The following is a 17199-nucleotide window of genomic DNA, read 5'->3' as shown; positions in this document are numbered from 1 at the left end:
TCCTTTTGACAACGATCCCGTGGATGAAGGTGCAGCATTATTGCACAGAGAAATAAATATTCGTCGGAGATGATTATCAGACCGCGCATAGATTTTTGCATTTACAGACAATTGTCTTTTTGAGCGGCACCATCAGAATGTGTTGGGACAAAAAAAAAAAGACATAAAAGACAAATAAATATTTGTATGAATAGGCTTAAAAAAGACATATATAGGCCTATTATATTTTATAAAGGCACTCGTGTCTTGGGGTGGATTCCCTCCGGGGATTTCCTCAGCCACTGCCTCCCGTTAGAGGTGGCGGTGCTGGGCACCACCCGTTTTACGGGCATCTGCCTTCTTTCTGTTGGCTCAGTAGAAGTCTGTGTTAGTTTAAATAGGCATAAGTATTTAACAGAACATGATATAGATGATGACTCTAAATTTTCCTTAGGAGTGAGTGTGAGTGTGCATGGTTGTTTGTCTCGTTTGTCTCATGTGGCCCTGTGATGGACTGGCGGCCTGTCCACGGTGTACCCCGCCTCTTGCCCATTGACCGCTGGGATCGGCTCCAGCCCCCCCGCGACCCGACTGACGGATTCAGCGGTATAGATAAAGGATGGATGGATGATATAGATGAGAAGACATAGTTTATGCGTGTGAAAACAGCATTATGTTGGGAATAAAATAACTGCACAGTCAAATAACCACTTAATATTTATTTTACAGTGTAAAACATGATCAAAATGAGGTACCTCCATGCCGAGGTCTCACCTGTTTGAACAATGTTTTTATATTTCATCTTAAACTGCTGCCAAGTGCGCTTCTCCCCTGCGGGATTGCACCTAAATGAAATAAATGAATGGGCTACCATTCAAGCAGTTCCCTGTAATATTATTGTGATTGCAAAGGACTACATTTAAACTTACACTTTTGCTGCTGCAGCTGTGTTGCACTTATTTCTAAAAACGTATTGAAACTCGCCGTATGAGCGCATTAAGATTTCCAATTCGAGGTAGCCCCTCCTCTTCCCCGTTGCCATGGTGACTCGTCGAATCGGGGCTCCATTGATGCTGGCTTTTTAAAGTTGTGGTGCACACGCAAAACTCAAGGTGAACCTACTCAGAGTTGATTAACCTCACTCAAATCAGCGTTTGTGGAACCGAAAACTCAGGGTTTTCTATCTCAGAGTAGATCAACTCAGAGATCAGGAATAGACTCAGAGTTGGTTGAACCTGCTTTGTGAAACGGACCCCAGATCGACAAATCAGAATTAGTCTTCTGTCTATTGGTCATTTGTTGCCAATTAGAGAAAACATATTAGTTTAGATTTTTTCTAAATGTGTCTTTCTTGGAACCAAATGCCTAACATGTCTAACATCTTATAAACCCTATGAAAGTAGCAGATAGTTCACTTTCGAAATACTTTTTTAGGCGCTGGTATACAGTATTTAAATAATAGATAGTTGGGAATTTTAGGGATAAAACAAGATGGAATATTTTACTCTGCAAACTGGACTTAATCTCTCATAAATATTTAAATTTCTCCACTTAAGAAAAGTCTTGGAATTAATTAAAAAAACCTTATCAATATCTTATCTGAAATAGCTACAATGCTGCACAGCACAAAACGCTCGAAAGTTGTACAGTTACATGTCTACATTTGCCTTTTAAAATTGTCAAATGCCTTTGTCCTACATAATGCGAAACTGTCACAAAAATTATACTGTATAACAACAAGCACTGTGGACAGTGAAACCAGAGGACCAAATTTGAGAACCATCTGATCGAATGGTCGAAAGACTTTTCATTTTTTAATTTCAATGCCAGTTGAAGTTGGTTAGCGTTAGGCATAAAGATGACACAAGATAATAAACACATGATTACAGGTTGGCATTACGTCGCCTGAATGTTAATTTGTGTAAAACAAGAAGCATGGTAGAGAATTTACTGTCTCAAAACGTCCGCACCTTTTTTGTGGACACTGCTACATTTTTCACGTGTGGACAAAGGTACCTCGTACAACTTTGTATGAAAATGTCGACTAAAATTTCAGGATCATGACAGCCCAGCAGCTTGCTCCTACATTTCACCCATTTACCTTTTCCTTCCCTGATGAAGCTGTTACTTTACTAGCGATTGGTGTTATTTTTGGCCAAGGATAAAATGCATGGTAAAAAAATGAAAAATGAGAACTTGCAGTATCCAAAATAAATAAATTATTAGATAAATAAACAAATCTTCAAAGTGCATTGAACCAGTCTGTCTCGCCACAATGCAAAGTATAATAATAAAATAATAAAAAAACTATGGAAATGGCCAGACCACTGCATCAAAAGTATGCCTCCAAAATGACAAACTATCTGGAGAACAACATAAGAGTAGTGCATTTCTCAAGCAAACTCATGAGAACCCATTTATACATCTTTCATTATTTTTTTAGGGCAAAAGGAGATGCTACACAATACTGGCCTGTTCTACCAAACAACAATATAAGTGGATTTCACAGTACTGAATACTGTATTTACAAGCAGTATTGCATGGAGTAGTTTCAAATCTTGTGGGTGTTTCTCTCTCACTGTGCCAGTTTATCTGTGCACTCAGTGACAAGCGTTTCAGGCATTTTGTCCAGTGTTTACACCCCTGCTGTCTTTGATCTCTGCCTGTTTTTTTCTTGGACTTCTTCCTTTGACTCTGCTTCTCCCTTGTCAGATAGTGTTTGCTTGATCCACTGACTGGCACAATGTTTACAGAATCCGTGAAAGTAAAATTTGTTTTTTGATCTTGATTCTACCTCTGAATCGTCAAGCAGAGCCTTGTTGCAAGCTTCCTTTCCAGTCGTTCCAGTGGTTGACCACATTTAGCATTCTGGAGCTGTTTCTGGATATAAATGTACGTGCTCACCAATACAGACGAAGTGAAGTCTGTCTCTGATCATTGTGTGAAGTTGTACCTTTGATATTTGATGGAACCGCTTATTTTTTTGTTACAAGAAGAAGCATGAGGTGTTTAAACTAGCACATCATGTAGTTCAGGTCATCCAGCCAGATTAGACAAACAGGTAACAAATGATGTTTTAATAAGACTAATCACTGGCCAATTCACATTATTTAGGTATTAAAAACATAAACTAAAGAAATCTGTTTTTGATACTTTCAAGCAATTCAAATAGAGTGAAAACTCAATAACAAGTCCCTCAAAAATGTCATTTCAAGTTAGGTACACAATCAGGCAAACAATTCTGAAACAATACCAATACAATCTGAACAATTATAAATATATTTAAAAAGTAATTATATTAAGTTTACCAGTGTATATACTGTACTTACTGCATTTTCACCTCTTGTGAAATCCTTCAGTTATTTACCACCCTTATATAAGGACAATTTAATATTTACATAATTAAATCATTCAAGCATGGAGTACAAGTGGCCTGTATCTCAATATTACAGTAAAGATGACGGCTTTCTGGAGTCTTCCTCTTACTTAAAGATGACGGTAGGTATAACATCTCTGTGACCAAACTGAACTGTCTGTTTGGACTTATTTCCTCATGCCCATGAAGTATTAATACAAACACAGAGCAGCATATTCAGCTGAATTAGTATAAAAGTTTCAGGCTTCCTTGAAGCGGCACTGGGAGACTCTGCTGATGAGGGGCCGAAACCTCAATGGACAAGCCCAGAGTTGCAATTTGATTTAGTATCTAGCAAATGGCTCTACTTGTTTTTGATTCATGTTGCCTTGAAGCCAAACTGACAAGGGATGTAATTATATTACAACCGAATAAAATTTTCCTGATCAATATCTATCTGTCCTTTTGCAGATTAGTAGAAAATATCTTGGGATATGGTGGGGGAAGTTTTAATGATCAGATTGACTATCCCTTAGGATACTAACTAATCACAGAGAGGAGAACATTTCTGATTGAAAATTGAACTTTCTCTGTGCATAAAATTTCCACAGTTAAACATTTTCTACATGTTTGTTTTAAAGCATGCACCAACTCTTTTAAATGGATTAAAGGCTTCACAGTAACATCAGTCTGTTTTAGTCAAGTCTTAGATACTTTGTAGAGCACATATACTGAAAATATCTGTCTGAAAAAAAGAGAAAAAAAACATCTCAAATTACAGTCTTACTGTTTCAAAGGAGATCTTTAAAAACTGGAGATGTTTCATGTGATTGGTCCTGCAGTCGAGCTTACCAGTCTCACCCCAAACAGGCAAGTATTCATCCTGCTGGATATCCAACATCAGCTCCAGGCCGTTGCCCGTCCCACCCTTCATCGTCACCATCAGGGGCCGTCCATCTTGGCCTGAATTAAACGTGTAGCATTTCCCATAGCGTGTGAATATCTGAAACACACAGAGAAGGAGATTTCATTTCCAGCTAACTTCAGCTGCTCAGAATAATTCTCATTTCTGATGCTGTGAAATGGGAGCTTCCAGCTGTGTGAGTTTAATCCTTTTAACAGGAGATTCAAAAGCAGCTGTTACAGCCTGCTCATGCCACGCAGTCAGCCATGAACATCTGAGGTTTTAGTGCCGAGATCTTTCTGAAACACTGAGCCCTCACCACTGTAAGTACTGCATTGTATGGTTTGTGCTTGAGTAAACATGACATGACTTTGATTTCAGTGAAGGATGACATGTGCCTGGTAAATTTCACACAAGACATCAGTAAATACTCACTTAAAAAAAAATCATACAAAAGTGAATTGAGTTTTTTTCTCAGTCCAGACAAGATATTGATTTCCTTTATTTTCAAATATGTAACAATTACTTTTGAAGCTTCATCGACTAATATGTAATCGACATAGTGACATGAAAATGAATGATGTGAAATTTTAATGTGAAATTTCTCCAGCAAAAACTTCTAAGCATGAACATAGTAAAAAAAAAAAAGATGATGTTGGCGAGTACAAAGGACTATCATTCCTTAAGACTATTTACGAAGGCATCGTTCTTAGACTAGTCACAAGACGTCTCTCACCGTCTTCTTCTTCGTCTTCTCTGAATTTGAGTGGCTACCTTTAGGCAGAAGTAACAGACCCTCTGAGAGCAAAACTCAGCTTTAATTTATCCGCATGTCAATCACAGTTCTAAATAAGGAAACACGTTTGTTTGACCATGAAACTCATTACCTAATAACCTTGCACTTTGCTTCTTGCTTCTTAAAACTATTTAATCTTCCTAACGTTATATCTTTAAATATTTTTAGGGCAAATACAACATTTATTTCACTTTTATATCTTGCGTTATTCCTGTCCCTTATATATGTGACAAAGAAGCACTGTAGCACCTTGACTCAGGAAAACATTACACAATGCGGACAATTAACTATATTAAATTTGATTTGATATTTAACAAAGATATTAAGCATCAGTAACAGGCAAGTTAAGCATCAGTAGACAGGTAAAATCAATTTAACCTTGGTTGTGGCTATTGTTTGTAGTGTCTCAGGGAGATCACTGTAGACATCTGTTAATTTAGAACAGTTATGGTCTAATTTGAAAATTTTACACGAAAACAAATATGGCAGGTTTTACAAATGGTTGAAGTAGTTTTTCTGTTATCCAGTGGACTGTATATATCTGAAAAGCTTTGTGTTTTATGCCATAAAGATAAAAGTTGGCTGTATGTTAGTTCCCCTTCAGAAGAGTCTTTATGTTGTCTCCAATAACTGTAGGTGAAATAATTTTTCAATATATTTCAATATCATAATGTGCACTGCTGAAAGTTATTAATGATTTCCTTGTGGGCTTTGATGGTGGACCCGTGTCTAATCTTTCTCTTTTGGATCTCAGTGTTGCTTTTGATAGGATGGATACACCAACCACATTAGACTGGTTTAAACTATATTTATCTGATAGATTCCAGTTTGATCATGTAAACAATGCGTCTTCTGTACACACCAGAGTAAGTCATGGAGGTCTGCTTGGTTTTGTGCTTGGACTGATACTTTTTACTTTTTACATGCTTTCATTATATGAAATAATTACACAGCATGGCATACATTTGACATAATATTCAACCATATTTATCCATGGATCCAGTTTGAACAAATCAGTTGGTTAGACAACTACAATGTCTTAAAGTCATAAAGACCTGGATGACTATTTTGTCATTTTTGCTTCTGAATTCAGACAAAACTGAAGTTGTTTTTGGAGTGGAGTGCCTTAGAAAGAGACAGTATAGCGATGTATTTTCCCTGGATTGCATTACATTGGCTTCCAGTACTACAAAACCTTGAGTTATGTTTGACCAGAGCCTTTCCTTTGACTCGCAAATAAAGCAGGTTTCTTAGAGGCAGACGCCATCTCTAAATCAAATCAAATATATTTATATAGCACATTTCATGTACAAACAATTCAAAGTGCTTTACATAAAATAAAAGCATTGCAGCAGGGAAAATACATAGAAGAATATAAAGAGAAACAAATAAAATAATTTAAATGAATTTAAAAACAAGCAACAGTCTAGATAAGTTAAAAGATAGCGTGCAGATTTCAACTCTAACTTTAAGATTAGACTTAAAACTTTCCCTTTAGGCCTATAGCCTCATAACTAAAGTGATGGAACTTTGTCTAGACTGCTGGGGGACATCCCTTGACACATTGAGTATTTTCCCTCACTCTGCTCTCTTTATTTTCTCTCTCCATGTAGAAATATATGTCATTTCTTTGTTGTTAACTCAGCAGGTACCCCTGGCTGGTATCATGGTGCTCCTTGATCTGTCTTTCCTGTTCTCTCAACCCCCTGCTCCTTGAGGCAGACTGTTGCCCATCCTGAGTCTGGTTCTGCTGTAGGTTTCTTCCTTCTAAAAGGGAGTTTTCTTCTCTACTGTCACCTCATGCATCATCAGTACAGGAGACTGAACTGAAGAGAAGATTCAATCCAATCTGCTGGTTTCCTTAGCAAGAGAATTTTATACAAATTCGCATTGTATGAAATGTGAATTGTCGCTATATAAATATGTTTTGTTTAAATATTTTTAATCACATCTTTCATCGCATGCATTTGATGGATTTTTGTACAATTTTAGTTTGTATGATTTAATTGAACCACATTTATTCATTCATTTATCTATTCATGCAGACTTAATATGCCTAAGTTACATTTCATTAAACACAGACATGGCTAAATGAACACGATAAAGTCAAGACTAACTATCCCAAGCCTCAAGCTCCATATGAGGAGTAGCTGATCAGGCATTTACCATGTGGTAGAAACTCCAGCTGCTGTAGCATGTAGCAGATGTGGCCTATTGGCAATGACATGATTGATAGGGAACTAATGGAAATTTAATCGTATCATAAACATCAGGAAATGGAGGAGCATGGCTTGGATCCAACATAAAATGTCTTGCTACTTTGTTGTCAAGCCCGGTGATATGGAGCCCTTTATTGAAGCATCCAAGCTCCCAATTAACAAGGTATTAACCTTCAACATTTTGACATTCATGTGGAAACGATAACATGAAGCAGAGGGATTTCAGACAATATGTAACAGGAGCACTGAAGTAATGACTCATCTAAGTCCGTTTTTATTGGCCACTCTTGCACAAGTATACAGTGTAAGATAGAGAAATAAATAACTATCACAACTCAATTAAAGAGTCCAAAAGGCTCTTCTTTTTTCTGCTAAGACGGTCCAGAAATATGGCAGTTGTCTTTTTTTGGTGAATGTATTGTGAGGACCTTGATAGCTGATAAGAAGGTGTTTATTACATGGTTGACTTATGAGTCAGGCACGAAGTTACTGCCTCATGACTCAAATGCCAAAACACCAGATTCTCAGGAAAGAAAAAAAAAATTGCTGCCATGTATCAGAAAAAAAGTTATAGAATAATGCGAAGCCTGTTCAGTGAAGTGTGTAGAATAGAGCCGAGTCTGCATCACAACAGATTACCTCCCAAGGCGAAGTTATATAGGAGCTTTTAAGACACAAAGTGGTGGAATGCAATAAGAAGGCTTCTGATAGTTGGACACAATATAAGATGTGACCTTTCAAGAGCACAAGTGGCCAAATGCTGACTTATGTGCAGAATACAAATATCAATTGAATACCATTGAAATTCATATTCAGTCCTGGAGTTGCATCTCACAATAATAAGATCAGTTTGTATTTGTCTTTTAAATATATAGGCAGAAAAATTGTTCAATATCACGGACCACCTCTTTTTGTTGTGGAAAATGTCTGACAGTAACAAACTTGCAGAAAAAAGATATCTGCTGTCAGTTTAAGACCTTCAAAAATAGGCGACCTCTCCAAATCCTGCCTGTTTGCGTGGCTATTTTCCTTACAAGGTTTTCTCATGAAAGAAAACAAGTTTGAACAAAGCAAGGAAGCTACGCTGTTCATCCTGGAAATAAAGCATTGGGTAGATACACATCAAGAAAACAGCTATAAGATGGTTGCAGGGGTGCGACTGCATGTGTGTCTGTTTCTTGTTGTGCAAGCATGTGTAAGAAAGATTTTGATATGATTGATATGATTAAGATTGTACAGCATTTGTCTGCATGTGTGCAGCCCCCCTGCTTACCATCTGCGTGTATGTGTTTGTAATGTAGTGATTGACTACAGGAGGCCTGTAGTTAGAGTTGCTGTGGTAACCAGAAGATTGTGCTGGCTGCATTTAGTGAAGAGCTGTGGGTGCCGCTGGTGACCTTGGGGAGTCAGGATCTTAATTGTGCTGTGCCACTCTGACGTTTATGCTTCCTCTGTTGTTTCTTCATGTCTATCAAACACATTCGTCTTATTTACCTGTTCAGCTTGTTGGAAGTACATGTGTGCTTTGACATTTTCCAACAATTGCTATCTTTATTCTGAGGCAGAAACAAAAGCTTGTTAATAAAATAGAGAACATGTAAACTACTGAATCCTAAATGAAATGTGGCAAGGGTAGTAGAAAAAGGTTCTACGCAGTTATTAGAAATATCTGAAACCTGTTGCTCGTAACATTGTTGCTTATACACACTCAGAATTGGGGAAAGCACATATTTGCGAACCCTAAGCAGCTCTTTTTGAGAGGGAAAATCATGCACTACTTTCAGTTTCTGCACTACTTAACTCCGAGCCCCTTACATCGCATTTGAAATAAGAACCATTTTATCTCCTTAACAATTAAACATAGGAAATAAATATTTAAAGTCCACCTATGTGAAAAAACACTTAGACATTGCCCTTTCTTGTTCATGAATGATGTAAAAAATGTCCCTGTCTTTCTCTTTGATAAATAATTCACAGACTGACAGCCTGCGACTATTGAGATGGCCCTCAGCTATCCTTCACATGACAATGTAACAAGGATGAACAAGCTGTTCCCTGTAAGTTGCCAGGGAACCACTTTCCCTCCTCCATTGATTTTAAGATCAGTGCTGAGCTCAAATATGCAATAAGCTACAATTCAACTGGGGTTGAATTTTATCCAAGTAAAATTAAAATATGCTGATATGCTTCTGGTGCAACATCAGTCATTTTTGTGAGAAAAAAAAAGAGTCCATAAGTAGATTATGATGTGTGGCAGTTCTGTTATTGTGCTTTATTTAACAGTTATCTTTGTAAAAACTTCCAAAAACAGTCCCACCTTAAGATCTATTCAGTAGATGTTTGAATATGTCACACAAGTCAAGCAGTGACTGAACACTGAACAGATTTTAAACCTTAGATAAAACCATTTAGTCAACTACGGTTTCCAAGGCCTAAAATAAATTTCTAACCTCAATTTCCAAGCTACTCAACACGTCTGTGAAGTCCTACAGGTGCTCTGGGCTTTGGAAACTCTCAATAACCTTAGGTTCCATGGTAACTGATTAAACTCCATCTTGTTACAAGGACCATGTGATATAAAAGCCCCAGAAGAGTTGCCTTGATGTGTTTTTCTTTTGCTGCCTTTACACTTTTTTCTCTGTCTGCACCTTCCAAAAGACCTCTGCAAAGAGGAGGTGTGAGTTAAAGTTTAAAGAACTGGAATTAAACTAGTAATACACATGAAGTTTTCCAGTTAGGCACAAAAGGAAATAATTGGGTACATTACCTTCTGAGCTTATGATGATAAATAGTGATTTTTCTATTGGAAAGTTGTTTAAAAACCAAATACAGGAGAAAATACAGCTGTGAATTTTTATACTTTTTATATTCTACAGAATTTAAATGGCAACACTTTTCCTACTAACTTCACCAAAACAAACACCAGTGTAAATCCAATGTTAGACTATGCATTATACATGAGCATAAAAATAAATATCACAAAAACATATTTAATCCCCAAACGTAGTCAAAATTTATTTTTGTATTTGTTTACCACCTTAGTTTTGCACAATTTTCTTGAATTTACTTATCAAACAGCTTGATATTAATTTCTCATTACAATTTATCCACAAGTTTAGTCCTCTAACAGATATACATGTTTTTTAAATGTTTTATTTATCCTTACCCTTGCTTTTTTGAACATGGTTTTTCTTCTGAGTTCATTTTTCTTTTCTCTGGCTTCTGGTGTTCCATGTTGGCCGAGTTTACAGGTATAAGTCCCCAAAACAAATTGGTTGTGAAAGTGAAAGCTGACTGATGTGTAGCTACAAATGCAGCCACTGTCACACCATGTGACTCATGTTTAAACTGCAAATGCAGAGGGCATGCTCTGTTTTAGGAGTGGTCACCTATGTACACTGTTACATCAGAATACTCGAGCATCCCTCCAATGGAAACAAGCATAATTGATCATTTTGCACCCATTACAGTGTCCTGAAAAAACATAATGTAGGCAACACACAACTTACGTATTTCCAAATTTATGAAATTTTAAAAAGACGTAAAATGTGTTGAAATTCTGTATTTGTGTGGACAGCATTTCCCCAACCAGCAGAACAAGACTAGGGAAATTACCTTCACACTAATCAATACGGTCAAATGTTCAATTCACAAATTATCAAGTAATTTAAATAAGTTTCTGTTTTTGCCAAACATCAAAGTTGCATTATAGCAGATTGAAAAGAGATCTCATAGGTTTCGACTTTCAGTTGTGATCAACATTGGAATCAAAGTTGGTGCTTACAGGGACAACTTTTGAATAGTGCATGAATGAATATGCCAAATGTTCCTCCCAATGACAAACTGGCCATATTGGTTTAACTGCCTGAAACTAAAACACTGTCACTGCTCTCATAAGAATCTTTATGTCTTTTTAAAATTTCCAGATGCAGCAGACATCTGTTTTTAGCTAAACCCCTTAAAACAATGTCTGCAAAGTACTCAACAAGCACCAACATGACACATAATTTAACTACTGAAGAAGACAGAAGACCAAAACAGAGCATAAAAGAATGTGAGGATTCATTGAGTAGACGGAGACAACTCTCCAAATGAATGTTAAAGTTTCTCCGTCAATTGGATGTGCCGAGATAAAACAAACTTACTGACAGCTTGACAAAGGTGTCATGTCAATATTGTAATTACTGCTTGTTGTGCTGCCTGCAAATCCCCAACAAATTAACACTTTTAGAAGCAACTATGCACATTTAACCTCCTGTTTGAAATAGCTGAATCTCTACTGAACAAAAAGAACAATAAAAGACCAAAATAGTTTTTGCCAGAAGCTGTGGTTTTGGAAAACAGATTGGATTTTTGTCTCGCTGTGTAATCCATAAATTCGCATATTGGTTTTTGAGAAGGGGAAAAAAGGGAGCAAATATGCCCTCGCAAAGACTTCCCAGCAAGATTTAAGAAAACTGAGAGAGCAGTTGTCTTTCAGTGGGATATGCAGGGGAGACAGAGGCTTATAGCGTGTTCTGTGATTGATTTCTAACCCAAAATCAATGTTGGCGACCTGCAAGTGAAGTGAAACCTGTCTAATGAGAGGTAAGCATGTTTTGTTAAAGCAAGGTAAAAGACAGACTGGATGGAAGGAGGGGTGGATTGATGAGGCCACTGGACCACATCGATAGAGCTTCTAGAGATTCGGAAAGATGGGGAGGGGTTCTTGCACAAAGGTCAATACATTCTGACACCTATTGTATCTAGACAAACTCGCCATCGTCCTCCACTTTGGCTCTCAACTATGACCGATTCCACTGGCCTGATTCGTGCTGACTGCTTGTCTTTCCTGCATTGAAGCCATGGGGGCAAAATATTGATTATCTATGCAGTAACACATATCCCCAGCACTCCCTAACAGACATTAGCATTATGTTTATCTCTGAAATAGCCCCAAGAAATACTTCATAGAGCATGACACATTTTTTAAAGATTTTGTAAGGGAGAAATGTGCTTGACTGTGATAACATGTTTTGTTTTAAGAGTGTTGCTTTTAAATTCAAGAGGGCAAACAGCAGCTTTTTGGGGTATTTTTGTGCATAGAGTGTAATAACACTGATGAGATTGGATTAAGAACAGCCACCTTGGAGAACAGTTTCAAGCCAAAAATGTCCCTAAAACATATTCCTCAAACATTCAGGCTTCAGATGAACCAAGAACCTAATTCCTAGGAAAATCTGCATGCTTGGGTGATGAGGAGAAGACTGGCTTTCACATTTCTATCAATGCATTAATGAAGTGAAATCAATGAGGCTGCACTCTAACTAACTGCCCTCTATCACACTGTCAGTGAATCTTGCAAAGAGTTGCTAAATGAATCAAAAGCTTTCATTAGAGGCAGATTGGTCTCTTGTGAGCACAGGATTGTACACAGATTGATCCAGCAGTGATGGACCATGTAGGAGGGACCGTTCAAATCAGATAATAAACCAAGAAGGCTGCTGGGTTTTGCAAACATCTCAAAAGGAAACATTCAACTCTTGATATTTGGCAAGAAATCCGCAAACACAATTCAGTAATATCAGAGTAAAAGTGAAGATTAAAGAAAAACTTCATGAAAATCACACATTTCAAATCTTTTCAAGCCAGTTAAAGAACATTATCACTCCTGTAATAACAGCAGCAATATGAATTGACACCCAGCATGAATACTGGCACCTTACCAAGCAACACAACAGAGGAATATCAACCCTGTACACCGCAGTGTTGATAGCAAATGAAGAAAAATTAACGAGGCAACTGATAGTCATTATTGTGACACATCCAATTATTTGGATAGGTAATTACCAAGAGCTCTGTCAGACTAAGCTGGCTGAAACTGCTGCATAAACCTCGAAAAATCTCCATCAACCTGTTGGGAGGGGGCTGAGGAAGTTAACAGGAAGAAGAAGAGGGTAACTTTGGGGACACACTCACAGTGCTGAAATTGCGCGGCCCGCAGAGCTCTCCCTGGTACCGACAGTACAACAGCATCTCCTCCAGCTGGTGTCCCAGCCGGTCCAGCAGTTGCCTCATGGACGGCTGGGATTCCGCAGGAGGAGGAAGGAAGTGGTTGAAGTCCAAAATCCGTGACAGAGGAGACCAAGGCGGCTCGTTCTCTGCGTTCCCGCCGCCATCTCCCCGTAGAGTAAGTAGCGCTTCTCTTGCGGCGGGGGAAACCTGCCAGTTCCTCCCCAAAAGTCCCAGCCACCTGCCCGCACTGAATATGTCTGTCTTCTTCATGCGCCGCGGCAGCAGGAGGTTCTGGTTACAGATGGTGACGGCGGGGAAAACGAGCCGCTTGGCATAAACCATGTGCGCCTTAGTGTATACGGGCGATGAGAGCAGGTACCACACTCGGTTGGAGGACCAGGTGACGAGCAGAGCCAAAGCCGCCAAGAACGCCAGCAACCACGCAGCCCTCCGTGGGTAGGAGCCACTGAGGAAGATGTGCCTCAAGCCGTGCAAGGTGGTGTGTTTCAAGAAGAGTTTCCCGGCTTCAGCAAGAGAACCCGGTTTCGGCTTGGATCCAGAGGACTGGCACATTTTTGGGGAACGCCGGTGCGCGCGGTCAACATCGGATCCGCTGTGGTCACAGTGAATGAGACTAAATTCGCCTTTGCGCGCTCTGAAGGCTGCTGATTGTCAGAGAATTTGAAAGGAGGAGAGAGTGAAGCGCGCACCGCTCTGGTCGGTCCTCTCATGCACTGAGCAGCAGCTTGAGGCAGTGATGGGGGAGTATTTTGTCAGCGCTCGAGCGTCTCCGGGAGGGGGAAGCGAAGTTAGTCAGAATGATTTAGTGCGCTATTGTGCAGCAACAGGAGGCCAGGGGATTGTTTTCATCTAAATTACAAGCAGTTACCCGCGGAGAATCTGAAGAAATTCCAAAGAAACAACGGATCTCGTTAAAATCACACAATTATATTGCTTTGTACGTTCTTTCTGCCTCTCTCCCAAATTCTCATTTTTCTTTCTCCAACCCCCTCTTAGCTCAAACAAATAGACACTTCTTATGAATATCATTAATGCTGTTTGCTGAATGAAATCTCTTGGCTCAGCAGCTACAGACGATTTGTCTCCCTTTGCAACCCCATCACACACCAAAATATATGGGCAAAATCACGCACAAAAAAAATGTAACGCTGCATCACACGGAGCGATACTGTAGAGAGCAGTTCCATTGACCCTATTTTAGATCCAAAGCGAATGAAAAGCAAGCCTCAACACACTCACATTTGAGTAAGGTCGACATTTGAGAACTGACTGATGTTTCAGTCAAATAAGGGATGTGTCAGAAGGAAAACAAAAAGGTCAAGATCTGATAAATAATGGAAATCATGTTGTGCATCCTTAAAGCGTCCCCTGAAGTTTTAATCTCACGTTTATTGTTGTTTGTGAACTTGGGGTGTGGAACACGATTCAGGCTTGTGACAGGGACTTAAATTCACCTTTGACAGAGTGACTGCAGAATCCATCTGACTCTTGGGGATTTTGGTTAAGTGGTGGTTTATGCTTGGTTAGTCAAAACACAGGGTTCCAATACTGAGTAAGAACAGCTACGTAGGAGTGTTTCACCTGTCTGCTTCAATTCTTTTAAGCTATATATCTGCGTGTATGTGCGAATGAGCTATTGCTTACTGCTTGACTAAGAAAAAAGAGTTAGGAGGGAACAGGTATGAATGACACGACAGAGAGATAGCATGAATGAGAGGCACTTAACGAAATATCTTTTTCATATGTTGTGGCTCCATATTTTAAAGGATTAAGCCAGTTTCTTGGAACGTGGGTAATTTTCCAGAGCTGGGAACACAGCGACCAAAAAGGCAGAAAAGTGCCAAAAATTAGTCAGGTTAACAAACAGAAAACAGTTTAGCTAGATTTTATCACTTAGTTTGTAGGGCTGAACTGAGACCAAATCCAACCTAAATGTAGGTGAATGAAATGGTTAAAATGCAACTTTAGCAAAAAGGGGAATAAAAGAGCAAGACGTCTATGAGGTTCCTAAGTGGTCATATTTGGTGGATGTTTTGAAAAAAAGTCTGCATAATAATTGTATTAATTCTTAATTTTTACTTTTTAATGAGCTTGGATAATGTTGGGGGCAATGCTGCTACCAAACAGACAAAGATGGCTCATGGCTTTCCTCAAATGACATTCAACATGTTGACATTTTGTGTCATATTCAATTAACAAATGTGGAAAACTGAACATTGATTGATTAGCTTGAGGGAGGAATTAAAGTCTCTCAATTTTTTTTCCATCAAGCTCAACTCAGCCAGCCATGATTATTACATAACTGCAATTATTTGATAGAATAATAAAACCACTTGCATAATCGTCCTTATGTGTAAAATGGCCGGGTGAAACTAATGTAAATGTCATATTTCCACAATTTCCTGCTGTTTGATAAGCGGAGTTACTGTGCTGTGGCAGATGTGTGCATTTCTTTTTGTTTGTAAAGCCAAAAAAGCAAACACAATATAATTTGGATTTATGATCTAATATTCATTGCTTATAAATAGCTGTTATTGTTTATATGACCTATTATAAAGAATGAAACCCGTTATCTTTTAAAAGACATATTAACATTACATTTACAGAAGGATAATAGCCTGGGAATTCCCATGCTGCTTTGCGCGCGATTTCATTCACACTGCAAAGGCAGCCTGGAAACCACCGCCCATATTTTTGCCTGAGTTAGGGAACCAATCACAGAAGGGGGGGGGGGGCAGCAAGACGATGACGATCGATGTGTTTTAAGTAGCTTAGAATGCAAGTTTAGTTTTATTTTACTTTTTTTTCTTCTTCTTCCTCGTCGAATTTCTGTCGCTCTACATACGTCATCTGGTATAAGGGATGCAATTGGCTATGAATCGCGCGCAAAGCAGCATGGGAAGAACCAGACGCCATTTGATAGACATTCGTAGCGCCCAATAAACGGCTCTAGGCATTCGTAAACCACGCCTCAAATATGAAAAAATGCTCTCCTAGTTCCCAGACCACCTTCTCATCGAGATGTGGACGCGTCAGCCAGGCTAGAAGGATAATGCAATGAAGCGACAATTAAATTGTTCATTGCAATAATTTGTATGACAATTAAAGCATCAATTAAAATTTAATCACAGTCATAACCTTTAGTTTAACTTTGCCCAGAAGCAAATTGTTTGACCCTTTATTTGCCAGTAATGAAACAAGTCTACATATGTGTAGTCTCAATATAATTTGTGGTGAAAAAGCAAACAATTGACCTCTGCGGTCATTTCCTTTTTTAATAAAATGGTTTTCAGTGATAAACTGAAAGTTATTAACTGAGAAAAAAGTGCTGAGTGCTGATATTGGCTATACATGCAAAACACATTTCTAATACAAACATTTTCAAAATGACTACTTACTTACTTACTTACATGTAACCATAATCTTCCAAACGGGCTGCTCGTCTTTTGTCCCGATTCTATTTAAAACCTGACGGTGCTTGAAGGGTGCACATTAAAATATGGCACTGAGCCAGCCACCAGGAGTTTAATCTCTCTCCGTGTTTCTGGGTCTGTACGGTAAACAGGCTGCTTACTCATACTGTCATTCTCTTGCTGTTCATGTACTGCTGCATACGTCACAATGTCCCCTCAGAGGATAATAAAATCTTCTGCTGAGGAGATTTATCATATTTCAACCGGTGAGGGTGTCAGGGATAATGGATGCTCATCTATGGGCCCACAATGACATCTAAGGAAGTTACCACCAGCACGTCTTCAAGAGTGTCACCGCACAACCAAGATGAGTTTAACTGAATGCTGTCATTTACAGAAAGCTGCTTAATGATGAGAAGGAAAATTAGAAACAAAGAATCGCTTTTCTATAGCTCAAACATAACTGATTTAAGTACCTATAAATAAGCTCGCAAATTATATGTATGAATGTGATGGGT

General features: G+C 38.6%; 1 protein-coding gene across 3 annotated transcripts in view; it reads right to left on the bottom strand.

Annotated features, from left to right (window-relative positions):
- The window catches only part of asic1b (acid-sensing (proton-gated) ion channel 1b), a 204103-nt gene that overhangs the window by 31252 nt on the left and 155652 nt on the right, over positions 1-17199 (bottom strand). For 2 of the 3 annotated variants that reach the window (XM_075461539.1, XM_075461537.1), the window contains one exon: positions 4187-4337. In XM_075461539.1, coding sequence (XP_075317654.1) covers positions 4187-4337 — 151 coding nt within the window. Of the gene's footprint in view, positions 1-4186; positions 4338-13211; positions 13993-17199 lie in introns of those variants that run through there. The other variant, XM_075461538.1, reaches the window with a different exon arrangement.

The sequence above is a fragment of the Odontesthes bonariensis genome, chromosome 3, assembly GCF_027942865.1.
Source record: "Odontesthes bonariensis isolate fOdoBon6 chromosome 3, fOdoBon6.hap1, whole genome shotgun sequence".
Taxonomy (NCBI): domain Eukaryota; kingdom Metazoa; phylum Chordata; class Actinopteri; order Atheriniformes; family Atherinopsidae; genus Odontesthes; species Odontesthes bonariensis.
The sequence above is the reverse complement of the archived record's forward strand: the minus strand, read 5'-3'. Positions and strand labels throughout refer to the sequence as shown.